We start from the raw sequence: 25,030 nt of genomic DNA, 5'->3' as shown, positions 1-25,030 counted from the left end.
AGACGAAGTAGGGTAGGATTAAACAAAAGGTTCCTCTTGGTTTAATCCATTGATCAATGGAGTCTAAAGATTTGATTTTCTCTAATCTTTGATGGAGTCCATGAAGCAAGAAGATGCGTTCACAGAATCTTTTCAAACTGTTTACTGTCAAAGAGGACTAATCTTTGTTACTGTCGATGTTTTGTCAAAATCTTTGGTTTTGTTTTGAAAATTTTACTACTCACCTTTTTGTTGCAAACGAATTTTTCCTTTTATTCTAGAGACAAGGTTGTATCTGTTTGATTCCCATCTATTCTGATTAGAAATGCCGGTAAGTTACGGTTTTTTCTCTAATTATTTTATATATAAAGTTATTATTTCCAGTCAAAACCTTCAAGATCTCCGAAACGATCTCGATATGCAAAAAAATCCGCGACACCAACCAAACATGAATCAGAAGAATTCATTAATTCAGAGGAAACCACTGATGAGGATGAGGATGAAGTGGACAGTGAGGATAATCGACTAGAAAATAGTAAAAATGAAAAGGTAGCTAATCAGTTTCATAGTTTGTGTAATCTTCACAATCATGTGGTTCTAGAAATATCCAACACTTGTGCATATTCCATCACCTAGACCACCTTCATCGTCCTTTCAAAAATATAATCAGGAGAAACAGATAACTTCTACTACTAAAAGAAGAAATTTGAAGAGGAATGAATTGATATCAGAAAGAGCGATTCTTGAAAGTGCAAAGCATAGCAATTTGGAAGCAAAGCATAAGAATTTGGGAGCACTGGACCCTTCCCGAATTAACGTAATATCGAAAGGGGTGCTATTTCTGTCACCATTACCTAAAAAAATTTCTTTAACAATTATTCTACTTTTTGTTTACTTTTTGTATTGGTCTCTTAAAGCTGACAATCAGTCAAGCATTGATATATCACTAATCAAAGAAAAATTTCCTCAACAAGATCCACAATTATGGCGTGCCATTGTCACTGGTATAGATGCTACATTCCAAGAAGAATATCCTACATCTTATTTATTTCTGTTTGAAAGTGAAGCTGAAGAAACAACAAAAAAGCTAGTTGCAGAGGTATCAAAGTATGCAGTTTGTAGGCTATCCACATGTGGGTATCAAGCCATTGATTTTCAACAAGTACTTAAATCTTCAAATTTCTCAAATATAAATGATTATGGGTCAGTACTTTCTCATCTTAAGAGTAAGTTAGAGAACAGTGGTTTAATGGTTGTTGAAAATTTGGATGAGGTTCCAGAAAAATTTGCTTTAGCCTTTCACAATTTTTGTGATGAAATATCTCCCCTAGTAAAAAAATCTGCATTTTTCTTCACAATGAAGGTAGATAAGTTCAATGAATCTCTCCGTGATGATTTGAGATATACAGAAAAAATACTTCAAAAGAAGTGGCGGAACATAGAAGAAGATAAATTTGTACCTTTATTCACCAGAATTTCCAGCATGCCTTTGAGGGTATATCAGCCAAACGTAACAGAAGTTTAATTCAAATATCTGCACATTCAAATTGAGTTTTATAGAACGTATATGAGGCAATCCTAATATTTCCTTTGTAAAGAATACGTAATTAATTTAGCATAGGAGTGGTCTGATCAGCTTCACAATTCCACATGTGAATAGCAGTATGGAACAAATCATATTTTTATATTATTTTTATTGAATGATTTAATATTCATCCTAATAAAGGAAATTGATTTAATTGTTGTTTTTGTTGTTCAGTAGAAGTTTGAAATTTGAATATTCCCATTATGTAAGGACATCAATATATGCATAGCTCCCCAATTTATTTTGAATATTTGTTTTTCAACCCATTGTATCTTCGTCAGTTTAGTTTTTCACACAGAATAATAAATAAAAAAAAACATTTGAGATTATCTGAAAGTTGCATGACAAAATCATCAATAGATCATACAAATTTCGATCCGCTGAATCCGTTCCTGTCTTTATTGTGTTTCCAAAAGTTCGAATTAATTCTGCCTAGGGGTCGCTACCGCATGGTAAGAGGTTTCTGATATTTGCTGGTAGATGGCGCTGATAAAATGAAACTACAGTGACTTTATATATGAAATGAAAAAAATATATGAAAATGGATTTAATGGAAAGGAAATCAATATGCTAAACTCGGAATAGAAAGGCCTTTCGAATGAGGTGTCACTAACCCCATTTTTCTCATTCAAAATATATTGATTTTATAACACTATAAAAGCGATGCGGTCTTGAATTTGATCTCAGAAGTTGTCCATAGTTCCTTTGGAATAAAAATTCGACGTGCCTAGCGTTATTATATATAATTTTCAGTTCTGCTGGCCTACAGAGCTGCTGTATTAGTTGTGTTTGTGTTGAAGCATATCATCAAATGTTTCCGCTTGGAAAAATAACTGCGCCTTCATTTAATCCTTATTATTATGTATTTATTAAAATTTACAAATAGGCTAACATATAATATCATACTACATATATTGCCTAACTGATTAATTTGATCATCTCCATCAAAATCTACTATATATAGTTCAACATCTATAACATTTCAAAAATTCAAACCAATCAAAACACAACAACTCGTCTTTGGTGCTCTTCTTCAATGAAATTATATCATTTAGTCCTAAAAAGAATCTATAGAACATTGATCAATATTTGCAAACATATCAAAGGATTGATTTGGACCGACATGAGCCCAAATACTAACATACCCTTAAAACTATAACGATGCGATCAACAAAATTTAGATATTTCAATAATCAACACCTGATATCTACTCTTTGTTTCACTAACATTCAACGCTTTGTAGTTCCAAAGCTTTTCGGAATGATCAGAACAAATACTTATATTGGAAGGTTCCTATGAACCCTTTTCCTAATTAAACAATACATTCATTTCTTTTACATTAGTCTTTTATCGTTATCATATACATATACTACAAAAGTTTGAGCAAAAGGCTCTCCTCCAGAAGATAAAATGAGATTTGGGTCATGCTTTACATTTGAATCATTATCATCTGCAGTTTTATGTCTCAATTAATGAAGGCAAATAAAGGTAATTTTATTGAAAATATCCGTCTATGTGGTAATCAGCTATTTGAAGATTAGTTTCGACGATCTACCAAACATTGGAGCATTTATTAAAACTAAGAGGTTTGAACCTCTAGGTTCGATGTATATAAATATAAGACAACATTATTTCGATACAAGTGAATAGATGTATAGATAACCTGCCCTGGCAGTTTGTACATTAATGGATTCCATAATGATTAATATTGTAATTTGCTAATTTGTATGAGTAAAAAACACCAAGTTTAAGCGTACACACCTCACACACGTTATCTATACATTTGGTCGTAGCCTACGTTAGGTAACGTTAGGCGATACGATTTGGTTGGTATCAGGTAGGTAAGAGGTAAGCCCCTGATAGGAGAAGATCTTTAAAAAAGATCAAGTAAAGTAGATATAAAAGTGTCCCTTACATTATTACCAAAGATTAGATCTTTGATCATTACCTATACGAATATTTGGCGGTTTGAGATGTTTGTCCCTCCTTCAGATTAGAATCTTTCGGGTTCTGGGCTTGCATTTATATCCGATATTTTATTATTTGCGCTTGAAAGCGCGATTTCCTACAATCTTTCAGTGACCGACAGCCTGGTGTCGCCTTTCAAGGTGGGGCTGCGTACTGCGAAAGATACCAGGATGCCAAGAGCTATGAGGATGGCCCCCAGCACGTTGACAACAATTCCTTCTTCCTTCCATTGCGAGTAGTCGTCACTGGAATAAAATCAATGGATTTTAATGGGGAAAGCCGGAGAGTGATGCTATATGTTTTCTATCGGAGATTTTAATTCTACAAAAAAAGGTATATACCGGTGCAACATCGAAAAAAGCACTGTTTTCGAGTTACAAGCATTTGAATGATCGAATATCGAAATATTTTTTCCTAAATACTGCAAGCTCCAAGCTCTATAGTCTATTGCATTCAAAATATCTTCTCCCAATAATGCTGATGTCCTAATACATGCCTTCTACCTCTTTCACCTCCTCTTTATGGTGAAATACCCCTCAAATAAATATAAAAAATACTAATTGAGACAAATTATGGAATCATTTAACAGTTCTAGTTACCAATGTAACAGGTAAGGTTGAAATATTCATGAAAAATATTTCGATATACAATCATAAAAATGGTTGAAACTCTGGAACGGTGCATTTTTTCGATGTTACATCTCGGTAGATGTACCTCTTTTTGCAGAATTAATGGAAGAATTTTGCTGTTATCAGTGCTTTACTCATATTTGTATTGAATCAAACTAAACTAATTTTCAAAATCGGTTGAGTCGTTCAGAAGTTATCACAAAAAAACTGAATTATGAGAGAACCATTTGAAGGCACACATATCTTGCAGAGGGGCTTCGTAGGAAAAAACAATGAAGGATTCCTGACTCGCCTTTATATACTTCATTCACTCCTGTGAAAGAGTCATGTAATGCCGGGACACCCTGTACATTATGGTCCATTTATTTTAGCAACGGCATAACGTCAGCGATCCTAAAGAAAGCATCGTAGCTAGACTGTCAAAACTACTCTCATAACATAATCTTGGAAGATTATCTATGATTCATTCAAATTTTGATAAATGGATATTTTATAAATACTCTCACTAGTAATTTTCTAAACGATTTTGATAAAATAGGCTGAAGGACCTCAGGTCGATGGCCAATTGCTTATATATGCTTATATATTTGCAATAAACGACTGTTATTACTACTTTGGTAAATTAATGGTCTTCTATTTTCAAATGCCTACTCACTCACTGTTGAAAAAATTAAGAAAAAATCTCAATGACAAGTGTAACTTTTTTATAAAAATCACAGTTTGGACTGTTGGAAGATTCGGAATTTTCTATAGATACTTGGATCAATAGAGGTCAATTATTTTTATTACAACCCAGAAAATTCAATAGCTATATTGAAACCATAAAAATCCAATTTTGTGAGTAATTCACTAATCCTACTAATGAAAGAGCGTATATGAATGAATGATTATCATAGCCTGCTGAGTACAGTGAAAAATAAAGCGTATGAAAACAACAATCAAAGCAAAAACAAGCTGAACAATCAACTAAAGCATCAATCAGGTCAGCATGCAAGAAGGGAAATAAAAGAAAAACAAAAATCTTAAATTAATTTATTTCATATCTCTCTTTTTATAAACTATAAATATAAAAGTTATCAATATGTACAATACAAATTAGAATATTATTGTAGACAATTAAATCAACAGATAACTAAATAAGTTCTTCAACATTATCCGAACAAAAAATAAAATTGTTTTCGTCAATTTTTTTTGACTCTGAAATATTTTTGCTATCAAAAGTGCATGCTAGCAATGAACGATCCAAAATGCGTGAAAATACTGGAACAGTCTTTTTAGAAATACCATCTATGAAAATATAGATGAATGGATTTTCCTTAATATATTCTCGTCTCGTCATAAAATGAAGCTATATGAACTAGCTCTAGTTATTTCGTCGTTGCTTCCTCCGAAGTTCAGAGGTCGGGAGACCGGATCATTACATTTGGCCTGTGCCTGAATGAATTTCTGTTCAGGATGTAGCCGAATAAGATCCCTAGGATAATGAGGGTGGCTCCTATCGTATTCACTACATATCCTTCCTCCTCGAACTCCGAATAACGTTTTCTGTATGTGCAGAACGATAAGATCAGTGTTAATTATTCATAATCAATATGTATTAGTTTTTCAGTTATATCTTGTTTGTCACAAATGTTCGATATTTTCATTCAGAAAATTATTTCATACTGGCTACTCCCCCTCAGTGAAATTTCAAGAGGATTCTCAGAGTCGAAGATGTATTGAGTTCAGTAGTTTACAGAAAAATGTTTATACACTGCGCAAAAAATTAACGCACATTTTGGAAATCTCAAATTTATTCTACAACTGAAGGTGTTCTCAATGATAATTATTTTTATCAGAATTATGCATGCATATGTTATCCACTTTCAACGGTTTTCTTCAATACAGATGTTTTTTCCCAGCAGGAATAAAAAAAGATGATATTATCAGATTTTGAATGTATTGGCTCCATTCTAAAATCAGTTGTTCTCGATCAATTCTAGTGATCAATAGTTTTTCTTTCGTTTGATTTTCTACACTCGATCGCTATGCAACGCGAAACACGCAATTTGACCCAAGAGGAATGTGCCCAATCGGTAGTTTTGCGAGAAGAAGGGTGGACATACACAAGAATTGCAGAAAGGTTTGGGGTTTCCCATACAAGTGTGTCCAGAATGTTGCAGCGATTCAGGGAGACAGGTATGAATGTCCGAAGACCAGGACAGGGTAGACCACGGGTAACAACTGCCATTCAAGAACGTTACTTGAGAGTTTCTTCGTTGAGACAACGGTTTGCAACCGCTCGCCTCCTTCAAATTCAGCTTGAGCAAACTCATGAGGTGCAAATTAGCACTCAGACAATAAGAAATCGCCTCAGAGAATATGATTTAAGGCCTCGTGTGGCGGCAAGAGTCCCAGCTCTTACCCCAGCCCATCGAAGGGCGCGTTTGGATTTTGCGAGAGAGCATATCCATTGGGAAGAGGCCGATTGGGAAAGAGTTCTCTTCACAGATGAGTCTAGATTCTACCTTTACCATTGTGATCGACGTTTCCTTGTATACAGACGTCCACATGAAAGATATGCTCAGTACAATTTCCTGAATACTACTGGTTTCGGGGGAGGATCGATTATGGTATGGGGTGGAATATCTTTGACTGCTCGCACAGACCTAGTGGTCGTTGATAATGGAGCTATGAATGCTGATTAGTATATAAGGAACATTCTTGAAGAGCATGTAGTGCCATTTGCCCCATACATTTGTGAAAATTTCATTTTTATGGACGATAATGCCAGACCCCATCGTGCGCGCATCGTTCAGGAGTACCTTGAAGAGGTTGAAGTCTCTCGAATGGAATGGCCAGCAAGAAGTCTAGATCTCAATCCGATTGAGAAGGTTTGGGACAACCTCAATAGAAGGCTGCGAAGTTCAGAAAATCATCCAGCTACTCATCTTAATGACTTAGGAATCCAACTTGGAGAAATCTGGGAAGGATTAGATCAGAACATTTTAAGATCACTCATTTTGAGTATGAACCGTCGTTACCGAGCTGTAATTAACGCAAAGGGTGGAAATACCAAGTATTAAATCACTTATCAGCATTTCAGTATTTTGAAAATTGTTCATTTCTCTTCTTTCACATAAGATTCGGTGAAATCCTGAATTTTTCTTCCATTTAATGTGACTTGTTTCGTTCAAAACCTTCCCGAGAGAACATAAAAAATAAGTTATAAAGTCAATGTAGAGTTAACTTTCATTAAAATTGAGATTTTCAGTATGTGCGTTAATTTTTTTGCGCACTGTACTTTATGTATTATTAAATTAGTTGGATATAACCAATGAAATGACGTCGTGGAAAATCTACCAACTCCTTATATGTGGAAAATAGCTTTCAAAACATTGATTAAGCAATCATGCTTGGTGCAGGCAAAAAACAACGAAGACAAAACAATAATCTGGCAACAAGTCATGTGCAAAAATGATGAAGAAAGCGAAACGATAAAGCTACAAGTCTATCTCAAATGCTAAACGTGCCTATTTTTCGTAACTTTGTCTCTTCACAACTTCAGTAGAAACCATGCCAACCTACTACAAAATAGACTTGTAGATATAAAAGAATGAGGGGTAAAAGCCGATGAACCGAAATAATATACATACCCAAGTTTAAACATGACTTTTTCGGTCAACCCTGTAACGCAGGCTGCTATTGCTAACATGAAAGTTGTGAGTCCAAAAGAGGCGTGGATTGGCACCATTGCCGATCTGAATCCTGCTGTTGCCCCCTCGCAACAGAGTAGGATCAGGAAGCTGAAGAAACCAATCACGAACTGGAAAAAAGTCAAATCAACAACGTTCACCAGTCAAGTTAATCCAGCAATTTTGGACATTCATCTATACAGAAAATTACCGATTGAAAAATTTTCGATTTGTATACCTAAACAATCTAAATTCCTTGGAATCTACCGTCGAAGTCGATGGTCGTTTAAAATTTAAAAGGTTCCAGCTATGTAAAGACTAAACTTGATGCAGATGTCACGATTTTATTCTGTCAGAAGGAATGATTCCAAGAGAACAACAAAGTATGCCGTTATATAGGTGCTCAAATTGACCTAACAGTTAGTCAAACACGTTAAGAATTCGGTTAATGTTTAGCGGGACTTTTGTTGTTGAGTAATAACAGTTTCAAGAATTTTTACTCTTCATTTTGTTGACGCCCACTTGATAATTTGAAACGTATCTATATGTATTGACAAAAGAAAATATTTTTGTTGGTACAATAAAATATTATGACGAGCGATATACCATTCGTTTTATCGGTTTTTTCTCTTGATAGTTTAGTGCGGGAACAATTTTAATCACAAAGATGTAATCACAAAGACTACAGAGTTATGAGCAACGCCATAATACAATTCATAAATCTTTAATGAAGGTTTCAGTCTTCAAAGGAAGGCTCCTGATCCTTTATATTATATAGACATATGTGTATTTTCTATTATCTCACCTGTATGGCAAACAAGCCCATTGTCACAAGTCCAATCCAACTGTGGAGTGAGTAGAAGTTTGGTATTGGTGGATCGGCCAAGTTGTGTGAATCAAGCACAGCTAAGAAACCCAGCGCAACGCAGGGTATGGCCAACGCATGGAACACTGTGTGTAGAAGCTTGACGTAGATTCGCCTGCAACATCTGCATATCCGGTAGAGCAGTATCGCTGGAAGAGACTCAAAAGGTTAGAAACGTCGCCTCAACTCATTTCTCTATAAGGTATTGGAAAAAGAGTTTGGGAAACAGTGGTTTGAAGGACTATACGCTATATTTACTAGTGATAAGGATCACTTCAGATAATGTGAAAACATTAAACTGAACTCCAACAGGGGTGCATATTTGCCACCATATTTCTGCTCGAAATATTAATGTTGTCGAATAAGGAACCATGAGACCATATCCTTTGAAGTGAACTGGAAATTAAATTACATAATACCACTAGGATAAGTTCTTCAAGCACTACACGTGTTTCGCTATTACAATAGCATCTTCAGGAGGTTAAATTATCCTTGGAAATTATATAGATATTCACCATGGGAAAATGGGTTCATTTTAGAGTCTAGAGAAAAAAAAATCTTAATTGAACAATGTCTCCCTTCAAATAGAAAGCGAAGAATTTTGGATTGTTTGACTAATTATACACATAGGCTGTTTCACTCAGTATACTTGTTGCTAGCTCGGTTGAAATCAGTTTATTGCTGGAAAGCATCAAAACCACAGATCGTGGGAAACACCAATATCTCAAATCGGGCGTGAATGGTTTCATTCATTCCTAATGGTCAACCTCTGGCATACTTCACCGGATCTGACCGAATAGAAAAAAAACTGCCTAGATTTTGCTGTTAGTTCTTTATCGATTGTATACTTACAGAATCCACTGAATGTGATGAATCCAGCAACCATAAGTACCGGATGTAAGTTGAACTGTTTCCTTGGGTTTTCTTGCCAAGCGAATCCACCATGATAGTTTATAACCCAGAAGAGGGTAAGACCAAGCGAACCAAGAAGTAAAATTGTCGCTAATACTATGACCAACGTATATTCTAACCAATTTCCACAACCCCATTCGTTTTCGTCCTCATAATGTCTATGGCTGAAACGAAAAAAAAAATTCATTAGTTACCAATAGTTAATGATGATGATATTCATCTGATTACTGATGATATTTATCATCAGAGCATCTCATATTATGAAGTTTTGGGAACTCAAGATGTTTGGCCAATTTTCTAAGAAAACGTTTTTAGAATTCACCAAAGTACAGACACACGAAAACAACATTATTTGAGAGGATGATAGTATGAATCTCGGTCAGGTGGAACATTTACAGTAATTTTTCTTCAGTACGCACTAAAATTTTGCAAAGTCTGATAGCCAAAATAAGTTTATAATAAAATCTATGTAGCTTTTATTGAAACAATTATATTGTGGACTTTGATTCGAACATTTCGAGTCAAATTCCTGATGTCAAGGAGAATAACAATTGCATTGTTAGAAAGCTACTAAAATTAATGAATGCATTAATTGGATAATCGAATGCAACTTGCATTTGATGAGATAATTTTGTTGTTCAGAAATTCTTATTATGACTCATCTATGAGGATCTAATTTGAATAAAATTTAAGAAGCACATGTGAATGATAGGAATAGTTATTATTACAGTGCATAATTAATCAGACGAGAGCAACCATAACGAAGTCATCGATAATTTTAGTTACTCAATTAATGTAAGGTAGTACTCTAGTACTCATTTCGTTGATCTATCCATTAGTGACATGTTCAGATATAAATCTTTCACAAAAAAACAGTTGTCATAGTTGAAATAGACAAACTTTTTTGTCAACAATAAAAGTCATGTTTTATCAAATATTAGTTGGATGTTTTATAATTTTACTATCAGATCTTTTTACTTATATTTGGTACTGATTAAAAACTGATTCAGCGAGTACGAAGCAATTTCATACGGATAAGAATGGGAACGATATGAAAGTGAAATTTTCAACAAAAACGTTGACGATTGAACTTCAACCATGGAGAAATTGAATGAAGAGAGATTGTTTAATTATATTAGAGAAGTTCCAAGGCATTTTGAACCGTCTTGTGCACCTGATGGGTTCAATGATCAAGTTATATTTATGACAAATCAACGCCATATGTTATGAGAAAGTCGATGAGGCTGATTTCACCTATTTTACTCTATAGAACAAGGAAAGTTATTTTGGTCCATCTAACTTTATGCCACATATGGTTTTCTATAAGAGGATCAGACACAAGTTCAATTCGAATAAATTGATTGAGGAATGTGATTTGATTGGGGATAGTTCATAAATCATTACTTTTGATAGAAATAAGTACATCTAAAATCAAACCTTGAAGACATTTCAGAAAAATTATCATTCTTTCTCAGTAGCAGCCAATACAATGAGAATATCTGCATGCGTAAATAATAATCAATTAACACAATTCTAATGTATTAATTTATGCAGTCTTATGTAACTAGAGAATGTAACATAGCATGTAAAATAAGAGTTAATTCCTCTTCAACAAAGGTCAACAAAGAGCTTGAACATAATTAGTGCATAATATAACGAATAAACTACTCGTGCTTTCACATTTTCTTCTGAATTTCTTTGCTATACGTATCCAGATAAAAATGAGTCAACAATAAGCTTGCAATAATGCAAATTGTTGCATTTATCGGTTTTCCTCGTATGGGATTACTAAAGAATGAATATTTAAGAGTTTTTTGATTCGGTCTTGAATGAATACTAGGAAATGCAGTAATAATTATAGGGTGGATGATTGAAGAAAGAAAATGTTTGGAACAACTCAAAAAAACCAACCCCCTCATATAGAACAGTAGCGTCAGACTTTAAAAATGGATCAATCATGAAAAAATTGCAACCAAAGCATTGCTGGAATGGCTTCAGATATGTCACAATATAATATATACAAGGTGTTAATGATCAGCTACTGCTTAGCTTAGCTCCTGAACATGGCGTCTGAATAAACCACTTTTAATTTTTTCCGTAGAAACTGAACTGCATCGAATAAAATCATCTGTCAATCTGTCATACCTGACAGATGTCATGTATCGATCAATAAAAGTTCGTTGATGGCTTTCCTCCCCCCTTGCATCGCCGATTCACCTTGATTCCTAAATCCAAAGAAAGATCCTTTGGACTCCAAAGAAATGCTAAGGAGGATCACCCAGGAGAACGCATTCATTGGTATCAGCAGCAACTTTTTGAAATAGTTTTGATGGCTCTGTTCGAACCATCGCCTATAGGTAACACTGATGGCCACGCTCATATCGTTGAAATGAGAGCAGGAAAAATGTACAGGCAGGGCACTTGGGTATACCCCGATAAAAGGAAAGGCTCACTCTACATCTATAGGAATTCCGACGACCTGATGCATTTCTGCTGGAGAGACAGGACAACTTTTGCGGTCGAGGACGACTTTATCATCTTTCCGGGAGACTGCACGTATACCAAAGTGAAGCAGTGTACAACTGGTCGCGTTTATGTGCTCAGGTTTGAAAGTTCTACCGTCAGAATGTTCTATTGGCTGCAGGAACCAAAAACTGACAAAGATGACGAGCATTGCCGGCGTATAAATTACCTCTTGAACCATCCTCCGCATCACCAGAACACCCTCTCCTCAGCTTTCAACATAACCGAAGCTCAACTGTCGAGGATATTTGGTCCGGATGTTGCTGCTCAGCTGTCTGCCTTAGTGATGAACGAGGAACACAGCAGATTTGCTGGTAGATCTGGGTCAGTTGACAGAAACAATTCAGGCACGCATACCAAGCACGACACTACTCCTCTATCTGAAAGTGGCACCTCAGCCGAAGATCAAAATACAGCGAATAAGAGGAAGAGTAATCTCAAAACCGATGTGAATGAAAGCTTCAAAACGAACGGGAAGAAGCAGACCAAAAGTGTTACCATCTTGGACGCTGTAGACAGTGGAAAGACTAAAAGCAAGGACCAAATAGACAAGAAGAATGAGAAGAAGACGGCAAAAACTGCTACAACTGGTGGGGACTTGAAAGATGGCTCAGATGAGGATGATGATCAAGATACTATTGACGGCAGTCATACTGATGACGATGATGACAAGTCTAAGTGAAAACTAGGAATTTAAAGAAGAATTGTGCACAACAATTGAGACATTCAATAAGAAATACATGGCTTCTGAATTTACCCTTTAATTTATATTGATGTGAACATCAAACTCCATAAATTGGGGGAACAATTTAGTTTTCTACCAAGAATGGTTTATTCGTTGACTTCTGGTGTAATTGAAATTAATTTCACATTTTTTGCTCTTACTCTGAGCATAGATTTTTGGTGAAATTCATCAATTCACCTGAAATTCCATCAGAATGAGTTCACGTTGAATTCATTCGGAAAAAAAACATTTTAACTGTTTTTCTTAATGGCGAAATACTGTATTTGCGGTTCATAAAACGATATAACAGATCTAAACGATCCACTTGAATGCTTATTGTTTCTCATAATCAAATCAATGGATCCTGACTTGTAGGAAGTATGATTTCAACAGAAAGCTTGAATAATTATAATTCTCCAGTAAAATCTTCTTTAGATGAATTATGAGGGGAAACAATAATGAAATTGTTTTCAAGTCTTTAATAATTGAGATATATGAACCTTTTTTCGAATATTAGCTTACTAGATTTCTTCTCAAACAAGAAAAAATTATTTGTTTTTCTGTCCCTCAATGAATTCAATTAGCATCGAACCTAGTTTTGGAAGGAGGCTTATTTTTCGGAGAACAAATATTTATGGCTTGGTTCAATATTCGATAATAAAATTAATAATTTCCAAATGAGAATTTCCAGGAACAATTCTTTTGTGTTTCGTGTAGTTTCCCAGGAATACACATCAGGTGATAACACCCTTCATTACATCATTTGTGCGGATCCTGCCTTATGATTATTATAACGTTATCATTAGGTCTAATTGTGTCTTAATTGAACAAGTTAGTCATATCCTGACAATGTTTCGTTTTAATATGCCATGTAATTTAGCAATTCCCACCTCAACTCAACATATACGGTTTTTTATGATCTTTATTTCTGATAAAGCGCATGAGAAATTTTGTTTTTGAGTTCCTGGATTGATTTGGTAGCCAGGACTATGAAAAATTAGAAGGGCTTTCAGTTATTTCCTTGAAATTGTCGTAGTATACATAAAGGTTTTCAGATTTAAACTCTGAACAAGTTATTCAATGTCATCATTTAAGCTATACCTAATTCTAATTACTTCTGTTCACCATAGAAGAATGAATGAAGCAAATTTCTAATTTACAAGTAAGAGATTCACTCTGTACACGATATATAACAATAGTTGCTCAACTGATTGGCGGTTTTTAGTTTCAAATGGAACCTAAAGAAAAAATTACTAGGAGAAACCTACGTTCTAAGCATCTGGTACACGATAACGAAACTGAATTGTTTTTCGATGAAAAATGCGTAGAGAAAGCACCACTTTATATTATTACCTGTCTGTGATGGATTTGTTGAGCGTGAAATTGCAATTTACGTATTTCGAATTAAAGTTTACGCTCGAGGAATCTGGGCATTTATACAGGTTGATTCACGTCGTTTTTTAGGGTGAAATACGAATATCAGTGAGGTGAAAATTCGAAACCAACGTTATGGTGCTCTGAAGAGGGACAGAAAGGTCGAAACCATGGTTTGGAGATTATGATGATATTGAATTGATTGAAATAATCGAGGACAATAATTTTTTCAGGTCTTTAGAGTGTTTAAAACTTGTCAATCATCAATCTTTGTGTTTGCAATATAAAAATTTGTTGTCTGGTAATTTTAATGGCCACATAAACATTTTTCGTGAAAGTCATGAGCGAAATTCCCAAGCAACAAACTTTCATATCCCAATCCAGAAAATTTAGGTTGAAATAGCTTCTTCACTGAGTATATTGTCTTCTACTTTGTCTTCACTGTAGTATTTTTTTCAGTTGACTATTTCACTACACATTAGTGAATGATTCTTTATTGAAGTGATATCCCAATAGATTATCGATATTCTCCAAGATTTCAATGACGAATCAATTTAGATCGAGGTTTCTTTCAAGAATGAAATTCCCAAATTATTATTCTTATTATTAGCGATGAACAAATTGCTATTTAAGTGGACAACAATCTACCGATAGAAACAGTTGTGCCGCATCATCTGACCTTGATTTCCATCAAATCCATCATTAATACCATAATGTACAATCAGTTTGGATAAGGCTTAGTGCCATTACAATAAGAAGTAAAACGTGTACCTAACTGTAATTTTATGATCGACACTTTTAAGAGGGATGATTGATACTTAGCATTGAAAATTGATCAAAGCTGAAGTGTATAATTATAAATTGAATTGAACAGATGTATTCAATTATGGCTGCATTTGTGGTATGTTAATTATGGATTAGTTTGAATATTTTCAATTGATTCAAGATTGGGAAAACTGTGACACACTTTCATGGTTCCACTACCCAGCTATTTTGTCATGAACTAATGGAAAATTGATGCTAATTGAGGTCTTTTGAAATACGATTTTTTCAGGTTGAAATGAATGCTTTATATCCTGATGGGAATAATAAATAGTGGGTTTTAACTGCCGATAAGGGAGTAATTTATTGATTAAGGTGGGAAATGAAATCCTAATTAATAGAGGGGTGGGCTATTCTTTCTACTGATGGAGATTTCAATCTATTTTTGTATCAACCAACTACATAATCAGGAAAATGAACTCCATTAGTAATATTCAGGATAGCCAAGAGGTGGGTACTTTGTTTGAACTAAAGATCATTCTTGAAAAGAACAATCTTCCCTTCCATTCATAAAAATCTTTTTAGTGACAGTTTTCTCAACTCGAGAGCCAATCCTCCGACAAATATTTGATATCTTCGATAGTCTCTTGATCTCTGAATGGACGAAAGAACTGAAAAAGTGTGTCGTTAGCCTGAGGTCATCAATGTTCCCATAAGATGAAGATCTCTAACATATTCTACCAGATCCGAGAAGGAATGTTTGTGTGGAAGTGAGGGATTACAATTCCGAAAAATTGGATGGATGCTAAAAGGATATGTCTAATTATTTCCTTGCCCGAGGATCAAGACGTATCCTGGCGCATCAGTGGAAAACGCCATATTCTGTTGAGATCCGCAGGACCGCACTTAGGGTGGCCTGATTCAGAGAATTTCAGTTTTTCACCAAAACATTTGTTGTTGTATTTTCTGAGAGCGAAGAGATTGGGTTTTTATTCATATGAGGAGTTCATTTTGCACACTCTATGAAAGGTGTCGGGTAGTTTAGTTTTATTGAATGGTAACCCTAACTTTGTGCCAGAAATGGATAGACCCTTAGAGAGTTCAAGGATAATTCTTTTGTTGCTGAAGATGATGGTTGTTTATCCACCCCCTTATTGAAGTCTTGAAGTGTTATTGAATGATGAATTATATTTATCTGCTACCGTTTCATAGATAAAATAGTGATTTCCTCCTACGACTACAAAGAAGTTCTTATGATTTTTGAGAGGAATTATTTTCATTGGAAATAGATGGAAGAAAACCAAACCAATCTTATTACGGTTCTTCGAAGTGGAACGTATACAAACGTAAATAGCGTCATCAACACTGGCTCCTGTGAGTGAAGACGTGAAACACAAACGGCTCCATCTACTATAAAACTGGTTTCATTCACAATTTCCGTTTGCCTTTTTTGTAAACGTTGTACTACGTTCATTCATTTTTACATCGGTGTGCGTGTGGATCTCAGCAGGATGAGGATATGGTCTTTTTGGAGCAAAGATGTCGCTGAACCGGCTGAACGTAAATGATAGATCATCCGGTTTATGTGGGAGGTACTGATTGGTGTCCATACAAGATTAGAATCAGCGATGAGGTGGTGAAAATGAGATGAAAATTTGTGATTCTCATAATTTCTCTTGTCTCTAACTACTTCTTCCCAAAATTGATTTTTTTGTAGTTGTGGTACATAAGCTACTGGGCTAGTTTTGAAAATATAGGTCCAAAAAAGACACAGATCATAATGAATCCTATAGAATGGAAGTAATGTATGTAGCATTGTAGGAAGCTCTGAGATTACTGGGTGTGGCATGAAATTCTTGACAAAAATAGAAGAAATGTTACAATGTGAGTACAGCGGGTGGCATTCCGATTTCAAGGTTAATTTGAACGTTTCTTCTTATATAAATAGACGACAACCTTGACGTGCATGGAAATTTTCAAGTTTAGCATCTTCGCAATATAATATCTCCAGTGGGTCCGTATGAGAGATAAAATCGCTATGAATTACCGACAGATCTCTTGCATGGTTTCCTCTAAAAAAGAATTCTTCGTTTCAGTAACACCAATTATTTCGTCTAGTTCCTTTGAAAAATAAACTCCTTAGTCTGACAAGGACACCAGCTTTATGAAAATGTTAATGATACTACTCAAATACATAAATATTTCATTTTCAATTATCCTCTAGTTCTTTTGGATGAATAAATATTTCACAGATTCCATGGACTAAATTTTATGCATCATAAACGTTTCAATAGGAGTTAGCATGAGTAAACGATGATTTTATTGAAGTAAAAAGCTTTTAAATTCGCCTGCTTATAATAAATTCAAGAACCCCGTTCTACGTTAAAAAATTATACAACACGAATTAGGATAAAAAAATTGTAAACCGCAAATTTTAATTAGGAATGTCGATATTTAATTATGCAATTAAATGTTCGAGCTAGCACTGTGGCTAACTCGAATGCCATGTATGAAAAATTAACTGTCGGATATGCCATTAAAATTGCACATGAGTCCACGTTTTGTCGATGTATGAACGTCATCCTAGACAAGAAAAACAACAATATACCTGTACCATTGTAGCCTTGACACTGAGCGCAGTGAATTTAAAAGCGTTTCATCGCTTCCTCACTTTTATAGCAGAAATAATTCATTCGAAAAATCCCATAAAACTCATTTGTTTCGATCAGCTATTCTATTGGATACGTAGAAACCAGAGGATATTCTCTATATCAAACGAAAGCAAGTGCTCTACAATCACTTGACTTTTTCCCAAATCTCAAACATTTTTCCAACATAATCATCCATGAATGTTTTTCATACCTTTTTACTGGCACCTATTACACACCTTCAAAGTCACCTATTCTATCGTTGACCTCAAAATACATGGAAAAGTGAAAATTAGGTATGACAAACTTTTTCCCAAGCATTTAAATTTTGTCCTCGATAAGGACCAGCATCATTCCTGGTTCAACATAAACGGAAATGATCGCATTCCATATGCTCCAAAAAACTTTCATTTAGTGTAACATGAGGCGAAAATGAATGCATTAAAGCTGAATATGAACGCTGCTCGGATGATCCAGCAGCACATAAAAGAGGCCTGAACCTTTTATTTTCAATTAATTCATGCCTGCCATTGAAAAAGCTAGCGATGGAATAGACGAAAACAACTCCAAATCCCTTTCATTCAAATCTCTATCGCAAATGATAATAAGGACGATATAAATAAAGGCATACCAAGTTATTTATGACTTCGTATGCGTCCATGAGACTCATTTTATTGTTGACAATACGCTATTTTATTTATAGAAGCGCAAATTGCGAGGAGCAAAAAATATGACCGTACTTAGCGTAAATGAACAATCAAAATTATCTCCATGATTTCTCTTCCCCTAGTTCCAGATTTTACTCCATCAACACGAGTATGATCCCATAATAACTGAAATTAAGGAAACTTGAGAAAGAGCATCTAGTATTTCCATAAAATTTCCACCCAGAATATAATGCATAAAATTTTTTTCTTTCGAATTATAATTCCTGTATCGATTGTATGAATTTTCTCCTTGCCAAAACCGGAATAGCTCTAAAAGCAGGTTCTCACTGCAATAACTATAGAAGAAAAAACGAGCAAGCGAAATACAGACTGAAATGCGGTTTCAGAAACGTTTTAATTAGTTAAAAATCGAACAGGTAATTGCCAAGGATCGTAATAAAGAAAAACTAGATTAGTTGCCAAGAATAGAAATGTTCGTTGACATTGAATTGTCTATTAGGAATGTTATATATACTATGTTGGAGAGGAATTAACGTTTATCTGTTATAAAATATGTATTAACATCAGTTAGATTGCGCGCATACGATCAGTAGTCCTTTTGATAAAGGTGTTCTGGTGGCTAGGTATTCTACGAGGATCATAAACGTGTTTCACATTCTGAGCACACACTTCATTCATTGCGAACCATCAACAAACGTTTCATAACAAAGTATCAGCTTTCAAGGATATATCGAATCCACAAGATTGATTTTAATGAATTTCAGATTAATCTCTATATAGCAATTGTTCATAATATGTCCAATGAACAACAACTTTCACCCATTGAATAGGCATAAGAAAAACTTCATTACCACTCTGATACGACAAATTTGAATCTGAAATAGCCTCACACCTAGGAAATAATGACTCACAACACAAATAAACAGTGGAATTATAATCTGGGTAATTGCGATCAAGATTGGATTAAAGGACCAGGAGTAGAATGAGGTTATTTCAATTAGAGTTGAGAACATTAAGTTGTATCAATGTTCCTTCCTAATTCACAATCTAAAAGGTTGTTTTCTTATTAGGTGGAACATATTTGTCTATTCGAGTTTGTTGTTGTTCTTTTGGTGGGTTCCATTTATGTGAGATATACAGTCTTAATTTTGCTATATATTGCTTCACAGACCTACTGAATGCAACTATTACGTCCTCACGTGATTCACGAAGTCTGCACTTGTATTAAATAACAAAGTTACTCATGGCAGAGCTTATGGGCTATGGCCCCAATCTCTCAGAGCTATCTCAACTCAGCGGGTATTCTACACAGGCCTTTAGGCATCGTTTTTCCAGAAGATATACAGCCACTACATTCTAAATTATATACAACACGGAATTTGACCTATAAGTGGTTCTAAGAGCAACTCCCTGATAGTATAACTATCAGGAGTTTGTAGGAAATGAGGAATGTAGAAAATATTTGAAGAATTTCAGGGGAATATTAGGGGAGACTAGGGAGCATTGATACATGGGGAGGCTTGATACAGGCTTATATCCGCGATCTGTAGCCGTTTTCAAAAGTATTATACTAGTGAACACTATTCTTTGGCAGAGGGCATTGCGTGACGTTAATATGTAAGGCTAACAGTAGTTTGTTTGTGAAATATTCAACGAAGAGTGTTTCGAGGTGAGAAATTGTAAGTTTTTACTCATGTTACCTAAGGGTTTTATGATCATGCATTAATTCTTCGGCATAAACAAACATTTCACTGGGAAATATGCATAAAACTCTTCAATTTACAGTTTTATTCGCTTTTCAAAATATATGGGTATAAGATGAAAACATAATTCACTTTAAAAATTGCTTTCAGGGAGGTTTGAGACATTTGTCGTGGGGAGGCCTGATACATGTATAATCTTCAAAAAATATTCCGTAGCTAGTTGGATAGGCCTACATGAAGGCGTCTTCACCATCCAACATATCAAAGGGATTTTTAAAAACCGTACAATCCCCATGTATTTAACGAGGCCGACTTTTCTTGTGTGGAAGTGACTAACTGACAATTTCCTGATTTTTCTACACCTATAGGACCAAAGTAAGCCAGTATCATTGCTGACCTACCTACTGAGCTGAATAATCCTCTCGATTACTCTCCCAGTACATCGTATCAATCCTCCCATATGTGGGGAGGCTTGAGACAGTTTGCATGTTTTTGTGTTCAACGTTCTGTACAGAATAAGATGTTTATGTTTTGCGACTTCTATATTTATTTTGTTGAACGATTAATTGAAGAATTATATAATATAAGAAAAGTCCTGCTTCTTCATATAATTCCGTTTCCAGAATAAAAATTCCAAAAAACGTATCAACCCTCCCCAGTCTCCCCTACTGTTTTTTGTGCTTGACAATAAAATTGTGTGTACTTGAGATCCAGTCAAAAATTAGGTCCTCCTACATACTGCGTAAAATTTAGATTGTTTTTTTGGAGCAATAAACGAAATGTTGAATCATTGTGGATGTTGCATGTACGAGAATTTATAACGAAAATATACTAACTATAAGTTCCCAGACCCTGTATACTATATGCCATAATAATTCAATATGATCCTCGATAGAATTCCCATATATCTCTCATGGTAAACCAATATATCTCTTCCTATATTCCTCGATAGCAACGTCTGCAAAATAAATTGCAGAGCTGAGCTGTCACTTTCTCCACTCTATTTTCTCGTATCTCTGAGAGATTGGAAAGGTTACAGTCTGCGATGAACGTGATATCGGAAATGCTTGAGTGTAGGTATCTGTAGTGTAAAAACGCCACATTGAAAAAAAATTCAGACGAGAGCGAGCGTTGAGTCTATAATGGAAAATCGTTATCAGACAGAGCTTTGGCCAATACAAACGCTGAATGAAAAATTAGTAGCTTTTCTAACAAATTTCTTTGAGCAAACTCTAGTAATTTCCGACCTTGAACACAAAAATTATAAATTTTATGTTTTTTCAGAATTTCAGAGATTATAAATTGGGAATTACGTATTTTAACATCCACCCTATTTACCACAAGATCAGACATGGATTATTATTGGATTAAACAGTTAAGTTCTTCAGGATTTCCCAATGCATTGTGTGTTATTATTCAGAATCAGATTATTTGATTTGTGAGATAAACTCGAATGAAAATATTAGGTGATGATTTTATTATGTTCTTGAGAACAATCTGCTTATTATCTTTCACGAGTGACAACGAAAATCCAAATATTTATTCTTCTTTTATTTACAATCCCACATGATTCACGTAATCTGGGTTGAATGAGACTAATGAGTGATTGAATTCCCGAAGAAATTTGTGAAGATGTCGATGATTTAATCATATTCTGAAGTAGCTACCCATACATTAAAAATTGCTTTTGAGGTGTCATTTTTGAGGGGTTGTATCTAAGCAGAGGTTTCATGAAAAACCAACACTATTTTTAGACACCCCTCAAATTTTTTCATACCTATTCTTTCACATCTGTATTATACCCTGTATAATAGTATCAGTACAATTTGACACAGTATGCAAGGTCATTTAAATCTTATTATAATATCATTTACTTCTTCTCTTGTATAATAAGCTGAGGTATTTCCAAAGTGAGTGATACCTACATAACAACCTCATCATTCAGGTAATTGATAATTGTAATTGGCCGACTAACATGATGAGAAATATGTCAGCAATAAATTCTTTTAGATTTTGATAGATTCATACTGAAAATATTCAGAAATATACCTGATAAGACAGGCTGACGAAAAGATATTGATGTTTTTTCCCAATTTAAAACCTTTAGCCTTCCAAGATCTCATTAGATATAGAAACATCAAATGTCCTCAACTAAAGGCATACTTGATGTGCTGAATTTCATCAATTCATATAGCATAATTCCTTGAAAAACTCCTGAACGCTCTACGTTCGATTTGCAGAATCCAAAAATGTTCCAGAGGTTGTTGCAGAAAAAATGAACAACCAAGATAAAACTATTGGGTTAAATTTTAAATAAATTTATCAGGAAAGCATAAGGTGTATTATTAACTCGATAACATCTGAACTGATTTTCCTTAAACTCCCTTGGTAAACCAATACAAAAAGAGTAAGTCAAAAATTGGAACAAAAAATTCATATTTTCGGTATTCTGCTCGGATAGGATAATGTATATCTTGAAGTTACGCAACTTTTCATAATATATAATTAAGGAGTTTGTCATGAACCCTCTACGAGGGGGGGGTAGTTTTTTAAATGGCAACCACAACTCATTTTATCGAAATTGGATAGACGTTTTTATGCTTAGTATGATTTTATCATTGATAGGGTTTTTATAAGCCCTTTTTCATCATAAGAATCAATCAATCAATCCACTACAGGCACTACACACCACACTAGAGAAAGGTTTTTTTACTGGAGGTTTTCCCTAAGCTTTTGTATCATTCGCAAAATTATTGTAGGTATGATACACCTCTGATAGACTGCCTCTCGCATACACATGCTATAATTATTGTTTGATGTTAAAAATTGTAATTCTCTTCATCAAAATAATTTCTATTTATTGAATTTTCAATTTTTTTGTGTATTGTGAGGTCGATCACAAACATTTTCAGTATTCCTATTTGCTCTACTCATTCTGCTCACTATCATTCTGAATGAAACACGTATCAATTATATATATTCATTCATTTCTTCTGAAAAAAATTTCTTCAATGACTAAACGATCTTCAACAACAGAAGGTCTATCCAATGATCACTTTAAAGAATACAAAAACTCTCCACCCCCTTAAATTGTACACAAAATGTTGCGTGAATACCGAAGATATAAATTTTGTGCGTTACTTTTAACCCACTCTGTAGATTAATTCTTCCTTCTCCTTAATGTTTCCTAAGGTTCTAAGGTTTCAATTTCTTGTGGGCCCATAAGAACGCAAAGGGCAGAGATGGTCCACTAACCCTCAAATCACATACAAGCTAGACTTCCAGCAGGAATTTTACGAGAAGTACCAAAATTATCTCCCCTAAAAATACTCACGGATGCATCTTATTCTTCCCCATCGCTTTAATCTTTTCGAAATCTCCTCCCCAAAAAAAAAGCAGTCACTTGTTGCACACAGTTCTTGCTGGCACAAAACAACACTCGTCAATCGGAGTATACTACGCGGATCGGCCTGGACCTGGACAAGAGCCGATACAGAGGCTTCGATACGGGTACTGCGGCAGCACTGCTGGCCCACCAGCTCTCTGATCGAGAAACGAGAACTAGTAAATCGTCTACGCGGGGCAACTGCGAACAGGTGCAGAGCTGCAGGACCTGGTTACTGCGTTGAGAAGCGTTCTGTTAATCTTCACGAGGAAGACGACGACAACCTATCTGTCCTCTGGGTCCCAGATCGTGTTTCCCACCCGTCGACGATGATGTCCACGCCTGTAGGTACATCGAAACGTTCCACGTGTTTCTTGGTGTTATGGTCTATTTTATGTCGATGTTTCAACGTCTGAATGTTGATTGAAAGGTTCCAGGTTCAAGAAGAGTACTATCGTTTAGACTTCGGGGCACTTCTTTTAGTTATGTAACTATAAATGTACCTAACTTATATGGAAATAGGAAATTTCGTTGTACTGAAATGAGGACTTCTAGCTAGGCGAATAGAGCATCCTCGAAAGCGATCTTATTGCATTCCAGAGACAATAGAATGTCATCATTCTACCACGCAATGCAATAAATATATTGAAACAAAAGGGACCAATTTGTGCCGTATCACTCTTGGCCAAGTTGGCTTCGCTCTTATTATCTCGTTAATGCCAGTTACTCCAGTTTAAATTAGGAACAAAGGTCGCTGAAAACGCGAAACTAATGCAGCTAACTTTGTCTTCGAACGTTGGAGAGACTCGTGTTCTCAAAATGTAAACCACAGATTAAATCCTTTTGTGAGGAATAGGCATCAACAGATTGAAAGAGCTTTATGGATGGGGGATTATAGGATACAAGTAGGGAATGCAATCTCGGTGCGAGATCGCGAATGCGGGATCCGCGAGATTAGGAAATTACGATCTCGCAGGATCCCGGTATTTTCGAGATCTCGGTAGTTCTGAAGAAATTCAAAAAGTGGTTGAAATTTCTTGGTTGTGAATATGAGGTTGATTAATAAAATATTACTTAGAAGAAAAAACTTTATTCTTAAATACATAAAAAACAACTCATTATCCTTTTCTTAATAAAAACAAAAACAATAATTATAACATAATCAATGAAAAAATTCATGAGTGATTTTGGAAATAACTCCTCAAAATACAAAGATTGCTCAGGGTGTTGTCTGATAACCTGCACCTGATATCTGTTGCTATGTACCCAGCAGCTGAAAATGCCCTTTCTGCTTCCACACTAGTTGGCATCAGTGTGGAAAATCAATTATATGCAAATTCTGAAAATATACCCCTTGCTCCTCCACACTCATAAAGGGACATCTCTTTCTTTAGAAGAGACTCTAATCTGTCCAAGCTGCTACTGGTTGTATTCATAACAGGATTTTTAGATGCCTTCAGAGTCTCTTCTAATTCTTCTTGTAGAGTTTTATTCAATTTTTCAGAGAAAGAAAATTCTTCGTTTCCTGACGGTAATGACGGTAAATTCTCATCGCCAGAAGTTGAGGGTAGGTTTGATGATGTTTCAATTTGTTTAGGATATAATCTTTCAATTATATTTTTTATTTCTTT

At 35.0% G+C, this 25,030-nt stretch overlaps 3 protein-coding genes across 6 annotated transcripts in view; 2 read left to right on the top strand and 1 right to left on the bottom strand.

Annotated features, from left to right (window-relative positions):
• Nucleotides 1–167: 167 nt before the first annotated feature.
• LOC123313021 lies at nt 168–1,718 on the top strand. 2 transcript variants are annotated; one of them, XM_044897684.1, is made up of 3 exons: nt 168–310; nt 364–522; nt 581–1,718. In XM_044897684.1, the coding sequence occupies exons 1-3, from the start codon at nt 305–307 to the stop codon at nt 1,502–1,504; spliced, it is 1,089 nt and encodes a 362-aa protein (XP_044753619.1). In that variant the 5' UTR covers nt 168–304; the 3' UTR covers nt 1,505–1,718. The 2 variants fall into 2 exon arrangements, with proteins under 2 accessions (XP_044753619.1, XP_044753618.1); XM_044897683.1 differs by having other exon boundaries at nt 364–528.
• A 1,333-nt stretch (nt 1,719–3,051) lies between these two features.
• The window catches only part of LOC123313251 (transmembrane ascorbate-dependent reductase CYB561), a 43,744-nt gene continuing 21,765 nt past the window's right edge, over nt 3,052–25,030 (bottom strand). The window contains exons 1-5 of one of the 3 annotated variants that reach the window (XM_044898048.1): nt 23,349–23,679; nt 9,553–9,776; nt 8,641–8,849; nt 7,797–7,966; nt 5,178–5,706 (exon numbers count right to left, since the gene is read on the bottom strand). In XM_044898048.1, the coding sequence (XP_044753983.1) occupies nt 5,556–5,706; nt 7,797–7,966; nt 8,641–8,849; nt 9,553–9,776; nt 23,349–23,371 (777 nt within the window). In that variant the 5' untranslated portion in view covers nt 23,372–23,679 and the 3' untranslated portion in view covers nt 5,178–5,555. Of the gene's footprint in view, nt 3,778–5,177; nt 5,707–7,796; nt 7,967–8,640; nt 8,850–9,552; nt 9,777–23,348; nt 23,680–25,030 lie in introns of those variants that run through there. The other 2 variants (XM_044898047.1, XM_044898046.1) reach the window with 2 other exon arrangements.
• LOC123313252 (proteasomal ubiquitin receptor ADRM1 homolog) lies at nt 11,740–12,891 on the top strand. The gene has a single exon (XM_044898049.1). The coding sequence runs from the start codon at nt 11,942–11,944 to the stop codon at nt 12,815–12,817; it is 876 nt and encodes a 291-aa protein (XP_044753984.1). The 5' UTR covers nt 11,740–11,941; the 3' UTR covers nt 12,818–12,891.

The sequence above is a fragment of the Coccinella septempunctata genome, chromosome 5, assembly GCF_907165205.1.
Source record: "Coccinella septempunctata chromosome 5, icCocSept1.1, whole genome shotgun sequence".
NCBI classification, from domain to species: Eukaryota; Metazoa; Arthropoda; class Insecta; order Coleoptera; family Coccinellidae; genus Coccinella; species Coccinella septempunctata.
Note: the sequence above shows the minus strand (reverse complement) of the source record. Positions and strands in the feature narration are given on the sequence as shown.